At 28.4% G+C, this 19,144-nt stretch overlaps 1 protein-coding gene across 1 annotated transcript; it reads right to left on the bottom strand.

Moving 5' to 3' along the window:
• Nucleotides 1-17,423: 17,423 nt before the first annotated feature.
• Nucleotides 17,424-18,827, bottom strand: LOC136074198 (zinc finger MYM-type protein 1-like). The gene has a single exon (XM_065786502.1). It carries the CDS (start codon nt 18,825-18,827, stop codon nt 17,424-17,426), a length of 1,404 nt encoding a protein of 467 aa, XP_065642574.1.
• Nucleotides 18,828-19,144: the final 317 nt, after the last annotated feature.

Here is a 19,144-nt window from a genome sequence, read left to right on the forward strand (position 1 = left end):
GACTCTTTTGGGGAAGACGCATACCCCATATCCCCACGGATCCGTCTCTGATTTACAAGACTTGATAAATCATTGTAGTAAGCATCAACCCAAACTGTACCAGAACCTCCTTTTCCGTCGGCAATAACAATTCACAGCAGGAGAAGAAATCACTCAATTAATTACCTGCTCTTCAAAAATTCTTATAACATTCGGCTGTACCATATTGCTGTTGTTATTTAGTTTACAGTTCTGACCAATTTCTTTGATTTGTTGATTGATAGTCACGAATTTATTTGTACATTTACAAGAGCTAGTGAGGTCAATTTTGATAGTGCTTGATAGTGGCTGGGCACTACTTTGTCCTGAAACCAAAACAAACATATTTTATCTTTATACTACAGAAGTTTTTTGCTCAGGCATTTTTTCTTGCTAAAGATTGAAGGTTATCCCTGAACTTTATCTAAAAAGCCGGTAGGGCTAACCCTTTTTTAAAAGGTAGAGGCATGTGCTGCAAAGTATTTTCTGGTTCTTTTTCAATGGTAGTTTGCTACCCAATAGGAGGTGCGGATCACGGGTGTCGCTACTGATGCGCGTGCATCAGTCTTTTTGCACCGCTAAATTTAAGCGTTTTTCTTTTCCATTTTTTTCCTTAATAAAAAGTTAAAGTAGAATCTAATATTCAACAAAAATGTAACATTTAAATATAAACTCGAAAATTTTTTTTCGATGTAATATTAATTTTATTTGATTTTTTCCGATCACTTTGTAGCAAGTGATGTAAAACTTGTCTCAATTGTACTTTAAATCATGAATGATTGGTTGAACAGTTTTAACCAATCACTTTTTATTAAAATTACAATTGCGACAGTTGCTACAGAACTTCCAAAATAAAATATTAAATGTTTCAAAAAAGATAGTGAATGTTTTTTTATAACGAATCAATTTTAGTTTTCAGTTTTTTATAACCAATCAATTTTCAAAAAATTTAGAACAATTGCGTCAGTTGCTGAGGGGCGGGTTTTGTCATTCGCCCCTAAGCAATTGAAAAAAAAAAAGGTCCGCATAGTTTCATTTATAATTAACTTTCCTTTTTAATTTTTTTGTACTTTAGAGTAATAATCAAGTTCATATACGTATAATTACGTATAGTAGTCAATTTACTTGCTCAGTATAATAGTCCAATTCTGTATAATAATCAATTTACAAAAATAATAAAAGCTGAGCTTGTCTTAAACTTTTTTATTTAAAGCCATCCAAAGATGGAAATTGCCGGTACAGTTCAGCTTCACAATTCGTCTCTGAAAACAGTTAATGTAACGAAGCTTCTAACTTTGATTAAATTGCTTGAAAAGGTTTTCTACTATGCAAGGTGTTCCCTTTTTATTAAACTGGTTAAAAACAATAACTTTTATAAACTTTCCAAGGTGCAAATAGCCTGTGTTTTTCTTTAAATGTTTAAATCAATTTAAATTAATTAACAGTGAATCAATTTTATGAAATTATCATGATGGAAGCATTGATCAACTGCCAAGCTAACAAGTTTTCTTCGCTTTTTTATCTGATTGCTTTGTCATCAGTTTTAAATATTCCTATTATGTTAATATATCGTAATTTTGGTTTTGAATAATTCAAAAAACTTTTTAATGAATATACTTTTTCATTTCGTTTTATTAAAAACCAAAATATTTTAAATATTTTACGGTGTAATACTGATGTTATTAATGCAAAATAATAATCACATCTAACCAATATATTACGTACCAATATGTACCAATTGTTAAAAAGTACAGAATAGTTTCATGTGATAATAAAAACATGGCCATAAAAAACGATGCTACTTTTCACTTTATTAGAACTAAAACTGTAACAAATAAAGAACATTTATCTAATGCCTATTTCACAGAATAAGTTAATTCTGCAAAACAATTTAAAATCCAATTGAAAGTTATTTTTTAAATAGACAATACTTTCACTTCTCTACTTTTTGAACCTTCTACAAAATATTTTAGGTTGTATGGCAGGTGAATATAAAGGAATTGCTTCTTAAATAAAAGCTCTTAATCATAAAGCTATTTTGTTCATTGTACAAGCCATAGACAAGTTTAGTTATAGGGACTGCATGCCAAGTTCAAAAAGTTAAAAATCTTGATCAAGTAAAAGATATTCTTATTTTTTTAACTTATCTTTAAACGTCCAAATCAGAAAAAATTAATCTAAATGTCCAAATAAAGAAAAATTATTAGATACTTGTTGAACAAGATTTAAATGCTGCGATAATGTTATACATGATAATCATGCTATAAAGAAAATGAGAAAATGAGATTAAATGAAGCAAAGGAATATAACAATGAAACTGCTTCCAAACCCTTTTTTTATATTCAAACTATTGACAAATTATTTCTTTTTTGTTGTAAGTTTAGTTTAGTTATAACAAAACAGTTTTCATTATGGATTTCATTATGCAATTACTGTAACTCTTTAAACTACATCTTTCGACATATCATAGCAGTGATATAAACTAATCCAGAAAATGGTATGTTTGTTTATTAAGGCTTAGCAGCAGTTCCTTCAACTGTACTCTCCAAAATACAAGTTAAAATACCATGGAAATCTGGTTTTTATGAATTTTTCTTTTCATTTAATATGCCTCATTTTATATATATATATGTATATATATACATATATATATGTATATATATACATATATATACAGACTATTAGTCTATATTTATTCTACATTACTCTCAATAAAAAATGTAATAATGAATATAACTTCAATAAAAAAATATGGCAAAAATTATTTAAAAAAAACAGTTAAAAATTATTTAAAAAAATTCCAGTCAAGAAAAGGAAAGAATCTAGAACTGGAGGGCTAACTATAGGCAACATTACAAATACTTTACGTAAACTACTATCAAGAAAACAGAAGAATCTAAAAATTAAGGGCTAACCTTAAACAAAATGACAGTATAAAGATGAAGTGCAAAGTCCTCTGGCTTACCTTCTCGTTGGTGCACACAAATTAGGCTTAAAATAACATTTCTTTTTTATGAACGAAATAGCCAAGACAACATTTGTAAAAATTTCTCTTTACAAATGTTGTCAGAAAAAAATAGATACTACAAAAGCCATACAAAACAAATTTAGTTATTATTTAATGACATAAACAGCAACGCCCCTCCTCAAAAAAATTAGCAAGGGCATGTCCGCCTTACTATTGCTATGCTTGTTTCTGTCACTCCACTTTTTAAATTGACTTTCCTTATATCCTAAGAAGGTTGGTGGGGAAGGAGGGGAGGAGTTGATGAAATATTTTTCATTAACTGTTCAAATTGCTAAATCCGACCCAGTTGCTGCTGCACTCAATCTGTGCAATTTAGAGGACTTTTAACTAAGCCGAACAGAAGAATTTTTATCCAGCAGGATAGAATGTGATGCTCAACCAGACTTGGTAATGAATAATGCTTTCTCCTTATTTTATTTCTATATATACTTTTTATATATTTTATATTTAGGCCCTATTCCTGGCCAGTTGTTTCGAGATAAAAATAACAAAATGCGATCATTTTAAAGGATCCCTTTCAAATTATTTAAAGTTACGAGATCATCGTTGTGATTTTTCGAAGAGAACATTTTCTTTAATTATGTTTTATTTATTTTTTTCTCTTAAGGGATTTAAAATTGAGTCATCAGAGTCTCCAAATAAAAAAAACCTTTTTTCCTAACAGTAAAAATGTTTTTTTTATATTTAGCTTGACAACCAAGACTTTCTAATTTTCCTTTACTATCTCTCGGTCTCTAAAGAAGTATTTAAAAGTGGTAAATTGTTTCTTCTTTGAAAACTCATAGATCGTTTAAAGTAAAAGCGATTCAGTCCAATTAAAAATTCTACATGGAGTGGAATGAGGCATTCGTATATCTTACCAGGTCTACAGCATATCAATTCTAAGATAGCTAAATGAAGGCCAATTTTTCTTGGAATTAAAATAAGTAAACAGGTATTAAATTTAAAAAATGTTTAGGAAATTTTCTTTAAAATTCCTCATTGTCACATGTTGACATTTTAGTATGATCCAGTGCTTTTCGTCCCTCGATTAGATTTAATTTTCGCGATATAAATATATCAGTAGAGACGCCTCAAATTTTTTAAGCATATAGCTAAATGGTTGGTTGAGAGCCCCAAGTAAAATTTAAAAAAATATTAGGCCAAACTAAAATTGCATTTATAGAGATGCAACAAACATAAGAAATGGTTCACAGGGTATGTATAATAGCAGATTCTAACTGAAATAAAAATACTTTTTAATTTATTCTGCTACCAGCCCTTTCTACAATATCAAACAATAAACTGTGAAAATTTCAACTAAAAAGAGTTAATAGTTTCTAAGATATTCGTGTCCTTGTTTTTAGAAATATTCAAGAAGTAGAAAACTGAGAAAAACAACTTTAAAATCAAAAAAGTTATAAACTAAAAAAATAATTCATTAAAAACATCAAAACTGGCCAGCACAATACAATTGAACACCCTCAACCTCTTGCTCTTTGTCAAAATAACCTTTTTTGAGTGATCTTAATGTCTTTTTTTTTTTTTTAGCTATTTCACTTGACTTTAACTCAATATTTTATAGACGTTTTTTGTCAAATCACTGTGCACTAAGATTGAAATATTATCCTGGTGTAATGCCTAGCAATTTAAAAACTTCAGCAAGTCCTAATAATCCTTCATTGTGTGCAATAACAGCAGAGTTTACTGCAATTTCAACAATTTTTTTTTTACACAAAGATTTTTTTTGGGCAACGATTCCAAATTAATTGATTGAATGGCTTGTTACAATATTGAGTCAAGCCATGCAAACACTTTTTAAGATGCTCCACCTTGGACAACTCTTAAAAAATTGATTTTTAATTTGCTCATTAAAACTTCTGGCAAAGTTACTTTACTTTTATTTGCATTAAGTTTAGTTACTTTATCAGACTGCCAATTGATGCAACTACTTTTGCCTTTAGTACAAATTAAGTGATTTGTTTCGCCTGAAGCAAAAGCAATGCAGTGATACAATGTTGCAAAGACATTGTATCACTGCATTGCTAGACTAGAGTTACGCATCTCTAGTAAATTTTATGTATTTTCCCTAATGGCCATGCCTACATAATTTTGAAGTGTATTAATAGCTTTATCTATTAATCTTCGATTTCGACATATTTATTTACCACCCGATAATATCTCGCTTTTCAAATCTTTTCTCAATTGCCGACATCTGCTACCTGTTCTTTTTTGAAAATGACCTATGCATTCTAGTTTTTCTGGAATCAATAAATCTCCATATGGATTTGACTTAACTACTTTTGTAAAAGAATTAGTATCTCCGTGACCTAGATACTTAGCATAGCGAAGCTTGTACTTTGGTACAGAATAAGAATATATTTAAATGGGTCCAGCTGCTTCAATTGAACCTGCTGATCTAGAATGGTTTATTTGACAAATATGTTTCAACTTCCACTATTCAAATTTTAAAGAACTCTTTTTTTTATTCCATATTTCACAACTTTTTCAAAACTAGGACACCACTTAAGTGTCGATAACTTTTTTATTTTTGTGCGCTACCACAGCAACAGCACCATTAAGGAAAGAATATCCCCTTTTCTGCCAAGTACCATTAACAGAAGCAGATCAATCAACAAGACTTGATAAATTATTATTTAGTTTTAAAAGTCTTTGTGTTACTTCCATAGCAGATTTTCTCATACTATAAATTGCAGCTTTTTGATATGCGATAAGTAACTCGTCATTACCTCTGTTAATATTTCAATAATTCAAAGAGGGTGACATGTTCATAATATTTGCACAGCGTATCATTGATTCTCTGCAACATCCTATTTCACGGAATGCCATTAACTGCGAATATTGACTTCATGAGGTTTATTTCCACACTTTTTATTGTTTACTGCAGGAGATGTAAAAAAGTAATCAATGTTATCACAATGAATACAATAAACTTTTAGAGACAAAGAAAATCCTTTATGCAGCTGCATATTATGTGATATTTCCAGCTTGCTTGTACAAATTTGACAATAAGAGTACTTTTGAAAAGTTAATTTCAGCTGTTTAAAATGCATTCTAAAGTGAAAGTCATTTAATTCATAATATTTTTGTCTATTTTTGTTCATGACTTGCATTTTCTTTACACCACTGGTGTCACCAGTTGAACAAAATTCTGATACAACTTTGTTAGTGTAAAAGTTCCTTCGAAATTTTCTCTTGCTTTTTCTGTTGTTGCTTTTTCATTTGCCATTATTAATAGCAAACTATAAAAATAATTTTCTTAACAATTATGAAGTTTTTTAAAAAGATTAATTATTAACATGCTTGTTAAACAAACTAAAGTCGTATATCACATCAAATGTTGTTTAAGTTTATGACTTTTCACTTCGTAGAAACAAAGAGTAAAACAGAATAAGTCAGTTTTGAACTTATATTTATGGATCTAGACATTAAATTAGGGCTAAAACATAAACAGACACAGTTGCTAAGGCCGTTGCTAAGGATTCGGAAAATGTTGCCTTTGAATACTAATTTAAAAACTTTATATTAATTTTTGAAGAAAAAAAAGTGATACTCATGATCCAGGATGTTCAAACTGCTAATATTCGAATAAAATTTTTTTTTTGTTAAATGATGTTTTTAATAGGGGAGTACCACTTTAAAACCGTTGAACATTTTAATGTAAAAGTTTGTTTATTTTTTATTTTTTTAAACAAGAAACTAAAAAGTAACTTAATAGTTAATTATTTTTAAGTGGGGTTAAAAAAAATAGTGACCAAGTATTACTTCATTTTATGATGATGCAATATTTCTTTTATGTTATTGAATACGTATGATGCAAATACATTTTATTAATTTTGATAAATGAAATAACATATATTTTTATATTTAGAAAAAAATTTTCTAATTTTAATAAACCTTCATAGTTTTACTAAAGCTTGATTGTAATAAAACTTTACTGAAATGGTTGGCGAAAGAGTTATTCAAAGCTTTCGGGAAAAAAGAAAAAAATAATGCATTGATTTAATTTTAAATGATTGTAGTTCTATATGTTTTCATCATAAAAAAAAGTAGCTTGTTGTGACCCACATAAATTTCGTAAAACTAAAGCATTTAGTAAGTAATTGTTAAAAATCTTACAAAAACATTTTTTTCTGCAAAAATTTTTAAAATTAAAAATTACTTAGTTATTTTTTTGTCATTGCTTTATGTTAACAGCAAAAAAAATTGTGATGGACGCGTTTAAAAAAAGAACATGCTATGTGTGTTCTTGTATTGTTCTTGGATTATTCTCTTCTGTCGAAGTTCTAAATATAAGTCTTTGTTCCTTTAAATTCCATAATTGGAAAGATCGTTTTAAAATTGCGGCAATATTGGCATCCAACACTTCCTTAGGTCGTGCAGTTTATGTTTATACAAGGTTTTATATTTTTGGTAAAAATTGTAATGATTGTATAGATTTTTTTAGTTTTTTTTTTTCTTAGAATCTCTTCGGTCAATCAATGAAAAAACCGCTTTAAGAATGAAGTTTCGCCCAAGTCAAAAACTTTGTAGAACTTGTTGTAAGAAAGGTGAAACTATTAAAAACAATAGAACCAATGATGAAGCCAATACATCATATATTCCGACTCGTTCTGAAATTGCAAATAAAACATTCAGGATGCTAGTTTGTTAACAATTTGAAATTAATATTTAGCAAGAACTTGAGACCTCCTTTAACTTTTTTTTTTTTCATAACTGGGTTTGTCTCGAATAGACACTGATTTTAACGGAGACACGGCTTGTAGATTTGGGGCAATAATATCAATGAAATACCGTATGAAAATCCTTTAAGTTTGTAATAGTATATGTCTATGGAAGTCTATATTGAGGTGTTGTAGATTTGGTAGGTAATTGTGTATACAATACGTATATGAAAGGAGAACTTTTGGATAAAAACTTAAATGTCATATAAGTCCGTTAGATTTTAATGCATGATTTTGAAATTACTCATTTTGTGCTACAATTCGTATACACAACTACCACCTTAAAGGATTTTCACAAGGTATTTCATTGATATTAAGACCCCAAATCTACAAACCGTGTCTCCGTTAAAATCAGTGTCTATTCGAGACAAACCCAGCTTTGAAAAAAAATTAGTTAAAGGAGGTCTCAAGTTCTTGCCAAACATTAACTTCAAATTATTTGGGAATTTTCAATAATAAAATTTTTATTCGTTGTTCAATAAACAAAGAATATTTAAAAAAATCGACAGACCAAGATTTATTGAGTGAAGCCATTAAGCAAAAAATTACTTAATTTAAACAGAAATGAAAAAATAAATCTATTAAAATTAACACTAAATAGTTGGACAATACAATAAAGAGCAGAACACTTTTCTGTACCACAGCCAATGATTAAAAAAGCTCGTAAACTAAAGGGTTCTAATGGTATTTAAGGAGAGTGTAAAAAAAAAACTTGAAATAAGATATCACAAGCACTTAAAACAACAACCAAGATTTTTATCAGTTTTGACGAATATTCTAGGATTTGTCCTGATAAGACAGTATTTGTTTCAGTTATAATTGATAGTCAAAAACAACATGTCTAAAAGCGATTATTACAAAATGGTGTGTAACAGTAGATAGTTCATCTGGTGGGCATTCAGTTTGTGTCTGTCAAGTACATCAAAATATAAAGTTGATTACATATGCCGTGCCCGGTAACATTAAATATAAAGGACTTTTATTAAAAACAGCTCGTGACATTTAGAATCGCAGCTGTATGCTTCATATTTGTGATAATGTAGAAAACTTAAAACAGTATATGAGTGATATCTTTAACATGGGTTTGAATTTGAGGATAAAGTTGACACACTAATAATATTCTCCATTTTAACAGTGGTTAAAAAAGGAGAATGTTGTTAGTAGGGCTGTTATCGATTAATCAATTAATCGTTTATTTTTTGATTTGTTTAATCAATCGATTATTCGAAGAAATAGAACGATTAATCGACGTTTTTATTAGGATTAGGTTTTATACAAAAATAAACACTTTAGAGTTTTTCCGTCTTCATACACCGGATCGTTGACATTGAATAAGCCATAATTTCCAAGAACATTTCGAATATTTACATTTATTACTTTAAAAAAAAATTAAATCCTCGTCTTTTACTTCATAATGGTATGTTAATATTAATCTTTTTGTATGTATTTTCGTGGGAATGTATTTTCTGTTTTGAATTATAGTGTACCTGCAAAGATTTTTATAAATTATTTTATAATTTTAGAATTTATCACACAATATATGCAACAGCAATGATATATGGGTGCAGCCAAAAAAAAGGAAATCTAAGTTTGGGTTCATTTATTAGAAAATATAAACGATTCACGAACTTTAAAATGCAAGCATTGTGACACCAAATTTAAATCGCATTTATCAACTACATCCTTAACGTACCGCATGCAACCTTCACAAATACGACGTTCTATTAGAGCCTGCTTCAGAAGGCTCATTAGTTGCACAAAGTAATTCTAAAAAGATAGTTTCATTCTATTTTCAAAAACAAAATTCTTGTTCTGGGTTAATTCTTGCAAAGTTAACAGCTTTAGTTAAAATAACGATGTATTTTAAAAACTTTAGCAAATAGTGAAGAAATTATGAAAGGATGGAAAGATCAAGGTTTAAAAATACCATTAACAAGACAAGGAATTAAAAGTATTACACTTAAGCATGCTAACCAGATTAGAGAAAAATTAACTAGGCGAGTTCGGTTTGCAGCTCAAAAACCACATAATTGCTGTTATAACAGATGAATCGTATGTAATAAAAAAAATGAGACGAATGGGTATTTATCATCAAATTTGTCAACGTCATGGCATACATTTGACTGTGGTAGATGTTTTATATGCTAATCATACAAATTTATTGGAACCTGATGGAAGTCATTTATTTGAACAAATGTTCGAAGTTGAAAGGTGTTTTAGTGCAGCAGGGCTTTTTGTAACTAAATTAAAAACATCCTTAATTGATGATTATACGATGACAATTTATTCGTTATGCTTTCTTTGCTCATATCTTATACAGAAACAAAATGGACATGAAATAAGCGTTATTTATTTACTTATATTAAAAATTTCTTATAAAACTTGTATTTGAACTTCTGAAACGTTTTTCATTAATGTATTACGAATTAGTTATAAAATATTATGTATTACGAGTTAGTTATAAAATATTATAACTTATTATGTTTTCAATAACTATATAAATTAAAGTTCTCTGCCACTTTTAACCATTAAAATATTATAACCATTCTTATTACAGTGGAATTTTTATTACTTTGAAACAAAAATAATTTATATTAAAAAAACTCAAATAATACTATTTATTGTGTAATTAGAGAAAAAATTTATTTTTATTTTTCATAAATTAATCGATTAATAATCGATTAATCATTTTTTTAAACCAATTAATCGTTAATCAAAAATTTCTCAAAATGATTAATCACAACACCCTTAGTCGTTAGTGTGATAACTTTAAAAATTACGTTAAAAGAGTTTCTTGATGAAATTGTTTCCATAATTGAAAACTTGCGATCTCACCATTTTATTTCAAAGGCGCAGTCCTTATTCTTTCGAATTCTGATAGAAAACCTTCAACAAAACTAAATTACTATTTTGCTTCATATTGCAGAAAACTATAGTGTTATAGCACAAGACGCAGTCCAACGATTTCATTAGCAATCTATGTCATCAATTTTAAGACCATGAAGTACGTGCAGAGTGCCGTTTTTTTGCAATAAGTCATGGTAAAATTCCATCTGATGGCATTGATGGGACCGTAAAATGACTTTTAGCTTGCTTACTAGACAAGCCTGGAAAATAACTAAATATCATCTGTCACTAAAATGTTTAAATGGCGTCCTGAAAGTATAACAGGTATTAGATTCATTAGTATTTCTAAAAACTATTATAAAAGATCATATTGAAAATGCTTGACGACCGCTACTCTAGTTCTAAAAGATTTCCAGTAATGCGTTCACATCACTGTTTTATACCATGCAATGATAGGAAGCTAGAAATGAAATGTTTATAAGGTGATGCATGTTTTACAACAGTTAATGCAACTAATAATAAAGAAGCCTCGACTTCGGAACACATGAGTGATTTACATGCTGGAATATATCATGCATGTGTTTATGATAATGAATGGTACATTGAAATTGTACAAGAAACTTTAGATGACTCAGATATTTATATAAAATTTATGCAACAAAAGGGAGTAAGCTTTATATGGCCCATGCGATAAGACAATTGTTGGGTTTCTAGCAAGAACCTATCAAAACTTCTGAGCAAGAATATCAAGAAAAATCATCAAATTTTAAATGTTTAACAAAGTTATTAAGACTATTATTTAAGAAAAAAATTTATTATTTATTATTTTATTTTTTACATTTTTTTATTGTTATTGAGATTTGTTTCTTGGCTTTTTTTTGAGTTTCGAATGTATTTATATATTGGAAAAATATAAGCCTTAATGTACTTTCTTTTAAATTTCTTGTTTAAAAAAAATAAATAAATACATTTTTACATTAAAATGTTCATCTGTTTAAAAGATATTAACTATATAATAAATTCATAAGGACCGATTTTCAATTCCAGAATCCTATTATAATAGAAAGTTTAATTCAGATATCTCAGCAGATACTAGACATCCAAAAACTTTTTCTGTATTTCTTCTTCATATATTAAAGATACATTCCTACAAGTTTCAAGTGTTAAATATACTGGACACTCGAGAAATATTTAGTTTACCATTTTAAGGCTGGAGGTTTTTTTAGGGGGTCTAACTTCTATAACTTTGAATCCAATGTTACAAAACTTATCAGAAACGATGATTTTTTTTTAGGTTCTTGAAGATGTCCTTATAGTCATATCATAGAGCACCGCGGATGAGCATTTGATTGGAAAATCACGCCTCCTTTCTGACAGATGTCGCAAAACTTGTCCAGGGTTTGAATCACAAATCCTTTTTTTCAGAAGCAAGTGCGCCACCACTGCGCCACGGCTACTTATTACCTTCTATATTCTCACAAAATAACATAACTCTTACATTTTCTTGTGTATTTCGGTTTCAATTGCATTAATAATATCGACATTGTTTCTTTAAAGTGTTTTGTTTTAATAACTTTGAAGTTCAAGATAGCCAAAAAAAATTATTTTCAAAAAATAATTTTTTTTTTGAAAGTTGAGGTAGATTACTGCTTCAGATTGATTTTCAGATTATATTTAGAAAAGAGTACACTTCATCTTCACTATATTTTTACGACGACAATATAGTTGTTAATGAGTAACAAAAAATTCGCTTTTTTTTAAAAAAAAGTTTAATATATATATATATATATATATATATATATATATATATATATATATATATATATATATATAATTATATTTTTTTTTTTTATTTAAGTTTACGATGTTAGTCTTGTTACATAATTCATAAGCCGTAATACATAAACATAAGTCGTAATACAATTACGCAAATAATACAATTCAGCGTACTAACAATATAAAGCTAGGTTTCCAAAAGAAGATCATAAGGATCTTATCATCAGAACCTTAAAAAGTAATATTTATAACGTATATATATAAAATAAAAAAAATATATATATATATACACACATACACATATATATATATATGTAAAACATATATATATATATATATATATATATATATATATATATATATATATATATATATATATATATATATATATATATATTATATATATATATATATATATATATATATATATATATATATATATATATATATATATATATATATATATATATATATATATATATATATATACATATAAGATTTAACGTATTTACATTATGCAAAGATACTACACATTTTAATATATAATAAGCTAAAGATTTAACAAATACATTTTACATTTATTTTTAGTAGAATTTCAGAATGTTGTCCATAGAGAGAATTCATTTTTTTTAATTGAATTTTAAAAACAGGAAGAGTAATAGAAGGATCAAAGTTTGGTAATACTATTTTATTCCAAAGATGGAATGCACGATATGAAATACAAAGTTGATTGAACTTAGTTCTACAAAAAGGTTCACATAAAAAACTAAAGTTTCTTAATGTGTATTTATTTATTGGTTTTAAAAAAAAAAGGTCGTTTAAAACAAATAAAGATAAATCGTTTTTCCATATAAAAGTAAAACATAAGACATTAAATACGTTCAGTTTATAAACATCTAAAACCTTCATATAATCAATAAATTATTTTGAATGTGAAAAGCGATCCGCATAATTAACTACGCGGATTGCATGTTTCTGACGGCGATAAAGATGTTGTAATTTACTTTTATCCGTACTTCCCCAGGCAATGATTGCATAATTTATATAATTGTGTATAAATGAATAATAGAGTTGGGTTAGGTTTTTTTTGTTTAGATAATTTCGGGCTTTGTATAAAATGCCAATGTTTTTAGAAATTTTTGTGCTTATATGATCAATATGTTTTCTCCAAGTAATATTCTCATCAAGATAAACACCTAAGAATTTTATTACAGTATCTCTATTTATTATCGTTTCATCAATATAAATTTGAGGCATATTACTTGGTAAAAAACGTTTTTTTGCGCAGGAGTGAAAGATAATCCATTTTGTTTTGTTAATATTTAAAGTTAATTTATTAGCTTTGAACCAATTAGAAATGAGATTGAGTTCTTTGTTTGTAGTTGAAAAGAGTTCATAAACATCAGTATGGGATAAGAAAAGATTAGTATCATCAGCAAACATTATACTTTTCAATTTGGAAGCATTGTTTAAGTCGTTTACATAGATTAAAAATAGTAGTGGTCCGAGAATAGAACCTTGTGAAACACCACAGGTTATGCTCAGGGCTTCACTTTGCTGACCATCATTACTATACACAAGTTGTTTTCGATTTGTTAAATAGCTTTTAAACCATTTTAAAATTTTATTGTTTAAACCATAATGTTTAATTTTTTTGATTAAAATTCGGTGATCGACCGTATCAAAAGCTTTTGATAGGTCAATAAAAACACCTAGTGTATATTGAGATTTTCAAAAGATTTAGAGATGTTATGTATAAATTGAATAATGGCATGTTCAGTTGAACTTTCTTTTCTGAAACCATACTGATTGTCATGAAATAAGTTGTTGCAATTAAAATAATTGTATACTCTGTTGAAGATAATTCTTTCTAAAATTTTAGAAAATATAGAAAGAACAGAGATAGGACGATAGTTACTGATATTGGTTCTGTCGCCTTCTTTATGGATAGAGGGAACCCTGGCAAGTTTTAAACGTTCAGGAAAAATACCTTGATGAATTGATGCTCTGAAAATTTTAAAAAGAACATTTTTTAATTGTTCGTAGCAATCTATAACAATATTCCCGTTTATTTCATCTGCACCAGGTGCTTTATTTTTTTTAAGGATTTGAAAGCTTTTTCAAACTCATCAAATGATAGTTCGGCAGATAATTCTTCAGAGCAAATATCTTTATCAATAGGTACCAAAAAATCATAAAATGAGGTTTGGGTATTTGGTATTTTTCTTGACAGAGTTGATCCAATTTCAGTGAAATATTTATTGAATTCATGAGCTATTATTTGTGGTTCATACAAGCTATTGCTATCGACTTTCAGCATTTGTGGCAAAGAGCTTGAGCATGTTTTTTGTTTTCCAGTAATTTCTTTTAATACTTTCCAAGTGTTTTTTGAGTCTTTTTTAACTTTATTAATTAATTTTGAATAGTAAGTTTTTTTTAAATTTTTTCGAATTTTTTCGAAAAGATTTTTGTAATCTTTGTAAATTTTTTCACTAGCTGGTGTTTTTGTTTTCAGATATTTAATGTATAGCTTTTGTTTTGTTTTGGATGATTTTTTGAATTCTTTGGTAATCCAGGGATTATTAAAGCGTTTTGTTTTTAATGTAACTGTAACAATTGGGAAATAAGATTCGTAAATAGAGGTGAATGTTTCTAAGAACTTTTCATAAAGGTTGTTTGCGTTTTCATTAGAATTTAAGTGTTTCCAATGTAATAATGAGAGCTGATTTTTGAAAGACTCAATATTTGATGGTTTAATAAAACGTTTTTTTATAACTTTATTTAATTTTTGTTGTGGTTGGTTAGTGTTTATGGTTAGAAAAATAGGAAAGTGGTCTGAAATATCTATTTTTAAAATGCCCAATTTTATATAACTGTTGAACAAGTCTGTGGAAATAATATTATCCAGCAAGGTTGCTGAATTTTTTGTTACTCTAGTTGGACGATTTATTATAGGAATTGCTCCAGATTCAAAAATTGCATAATAAAAATTTCTAACTTTGTTATTGTCATTGTAGTCAAAACAATTCATATTAAAATCACCAATTAGAAAGTTTTTTTTTCTTTTCGTTGTTACCTTTCGCAATAACTTTTTGCTGTAAAAATATGCTCAAGTTCTCGCTCACGCCGTCTGGCGGTCGATAACAACAGCTAATTAAAATGTTTTTTGTTCGTTCATCAATAATCTCAATTGTTAATATTTCTCCATCGCCGTCAGAAACGCAAAGATCATTTCTACAGCAATGCCTATTATTTTCATGAACGTAAATTAAACTCCACCACCACGCTTATTTATTTGCCTTTCAAGAGAAATCATTTCAAAACGAGAAAGATAAAAATTAGAATTTTTATTAGTGTCGTTTGAGGTAGCCCAAGTTTCAGTTAAGCAAATAATATTAAAAAAGTATTTAATTTCCTCAAGTAAATTTTGGATTAGTGTAATAGTCAAATTTAGTGTAATAGAATCAGAATTTAGAATATAATAATAGAATTTAGAATAGAATTTAGAATAGAATAATAGAATTTAGAATAATAGAATTTAGAATAGAATAATAGAATCAGAATTTAGTGTAATAGTCAAGTTTATATACGTATAATCAGTGGCGGATTTACCATATGCGAGGCCATAGGCAAGTTTTCTATTATATTAGTCGAGTTTTTAATTCTTGTGTTCTATTGTGTTATGGATATTTATTAGAACGTAACGAAGCAAAAAACGCACATAGGTTTTAAATGTACATTAAGTATTTTTTTTATTTTGGATGAAGTTGCACTAATAAGACTACTCAAAATGCGATACCATTTATACTTTTCGCAGATTTTAGGAGGATCGATTACATTGACTTAAAACTTAACCTTTCTGACTTTTAAAGACGCAAACTCATCAATTAAATCAGAACAGTCCAAGGACCGACTTATTTTATTTTCAATGGAAATTAAAGCTAATGCAGATAAGCGGCCTTGACCCATAGTGGAACGTAAATAGTTTTTTATGAGTTTTAATTTGGAAAATGACCTCTCTGCGCTTGCCACTGAAATAGGGGAAGTTAGTAAAATTCGTAGGGCAATAAATAAATTTGGAAAAATTTCGATTAAAGAATTTGCCGTAATATACTTCAAAATTTCCAGTGCATCTTTCGATTCCGCCGAAGCTTCCATTCTTAAAAATGTATTTATTTCCGAGTATAACTCTTCATGGTTCACGTCCTATTCTTCTGTACTAGGATTTCTCAGTGATTAATCTAAATTTTTACAATCATTCAACAATTCATTTGCATCTAAACTTCGCATTTTTTCGGTACGGGTTAAAAAACCTAATATTTTGTTGTATGAATCAAGCATTTTGAATCTTTCATTTAAGCTTACTAATGCAACATCAATTATTGCATTAAAAAAATCTACTTTATATTTAGACTTTCCATTTAGAGGTGTATCAGTTCCTTCATATTCAAAAAAACGTCGTTTTTGGCTAAGCTGCACTTGAGGGAATACTGGCTCAATACCTAATTTTATAGCTATTTCTTCAGATTTTTTAATAATCGCTTCAAATGATTTATCACTTCTGAATGATTCTAAAAAAATTTTCGTAGTTTCCACCAATTTTATCATAATAGAAATATCTGCTGAGGGATTCTGCATAACTTTACTTACTTTGTTAATTTCAAACAATAAATCATGCCAAATTGTAAGTGAAAGTATAAACTGATATAAGGATATCTCATTTGCAAGACCGTTAGCTTCAGAAACAGAAACTCTAATTGAACTTGAATCTGCAACTTTGTGTAAAGCTTCTATAATTTGAACCAAATTATCTTTTACAACTTTTATACTATTTATACGGCTTATCCAACGCGTATCTGATAATGATTTAACAGTCATTTTACAAACATTTTGCAGTGTGTCCCATCGAACGGTTGATGCAGCAAAAAAGTTAATTGAAATTGATACTGATTTCGCAGCATCACATACCATTAGATTAAATGTGTGGTTAGCACATGGAACGTAAAGAGCTCTGGGATTTTTTTCTTTGATTAAAGCTTGAACCCTTTGTATTGCCCTCGCATGTTAGCACCATTATCATACGATTGCCCGCGACAATTCATTAGATCCAAATTATACTCAGCTAATAAATTTAAAAAAGTTTCAACTAAACCTGAACCAGTGCTATCAGTTATGTGAAAAAAACCACAAAAAAATTCTTCAATTTGTACTTCTTCCTGATTAATTTTAACGCATCTCAAAAGAATTGAAAGCTGTTCCTTATGACTTACATCAGGAGTGCAATCCATGATAACAGAAAAATATTTTGATGACTGTACAGAAGATACGATAGTTTTCAGTATTCTTCTCGATATAAGTCCAATTATTTCATTCTGCACATCTTTTCCAAGATAAGTGTCAAAGCATTCTTTATTTTTTATTCGTTTGAGATGCTCTAACATAACTGGATCAAATTTTGCAATAAGTTCTATTTGTGCCAAGAAGTTTCCATTATTAGGCTGATAAAGTTGCTCACGGTGTCCACGAAAAGGTAATGATCTTTCAGCTAACATTAGCACTATAGCAAAAAGACGTTCAAGTACCAAGCGCCAATGTTTCTTCTCATTTTCTATCATTCTCTGCAAATTTTGATCAATTGTTGCATTTGATTTTAAATTAACTGACATATTCATCCATTTTTGCATACAGCTAATGTGATCCTGAGATTTATCATGTTGTTTTAAGCTAGAACCTATATTTTTCCAATCTGAATAACCTTCAGTCGACGATAAACATATTTTTCGGGTAGGAAAAATTTTGCAACAAAAGCAAAATACCGAATTATTTTGTATAGAATACACTAGCCAGCTTCTAGAAACTTCTTCACCGTTAGCAAGAACTCTCGTGTAGAAACTAGTATTAAATCTGCGACCCGATTTATCGGCTTTAAAATTTATTTGTTTAACCTGAGTCGGTCCTTTTTTAACAATATCGACTCTTTCTCGTTCATTAAACGAAATAGGCCATAACGCCGGGTCGTCGGAAACAATAACCACATCAGTTATGTCTTGTTGTGCTTCATGCAATTGAGGATTCGAAGCTAAAACAAAATCATTAGAAGCTAACGAAGACTCTTGAGACAAATTCATTTCAAAATCTTTTTCATGGGTGTCCGGTAATAGGACAGCAGAAACTTCAGAATTTGAAACATCAAAAGATAAAGACGCTAAAGATGTTTCAGACTGGTCTGATAAAATATCTACCAATTTTTCAGAAACATCTTGCGAAGTACTAACACCTGCATCAAAAGTTGTGTTAGTACCTGATGATATATTAAAAAAACTTGTCACTGGTTTAATTTTCTTTAACATATCTGTATGTTTTTTCTTATTTATTTTTTTTTCGGCACCCGAAGCCCATTTTCTTCCAGTGTCTCGATCACGATGAGGATTCATAGTTAAATAACGATGAATATAAATTTAAACTTTTTCTAAAGTTTGATATTTATTTATAAATATATAATATAATTTATATAATATTAATATAAAAGCGAATAATCAGAAGAATAGCCAAGGAAAGAGCAGAAGTCGTCAATATAAAATGTATAATCAGAAGAATAACCAGGAGAAAAGCGAAAATCGTCAATATTAAAATCGCATAAATTACTAAGAACACCAAAAAAGAACGTCTGAACTATAAGAATTATAATTTAGAAGTGAAATGGAAAACAAATAATCTCTATTTTTACATCATTCATTACTTACATTATACC

The sequence above is a fragment of the Hydra vulgaris genome, chromosome 01, assembly GCF_038396675.1.
Source record: "Hydra vulgaris chromosome 01, alternate assembly HydraT2T_AEP".
NCBI lineage: Eukaryota > Metazoa > Cnidaria > Hydrozoa > Anthoathecata > Hydridae > Hydra > Hydra vulgaris.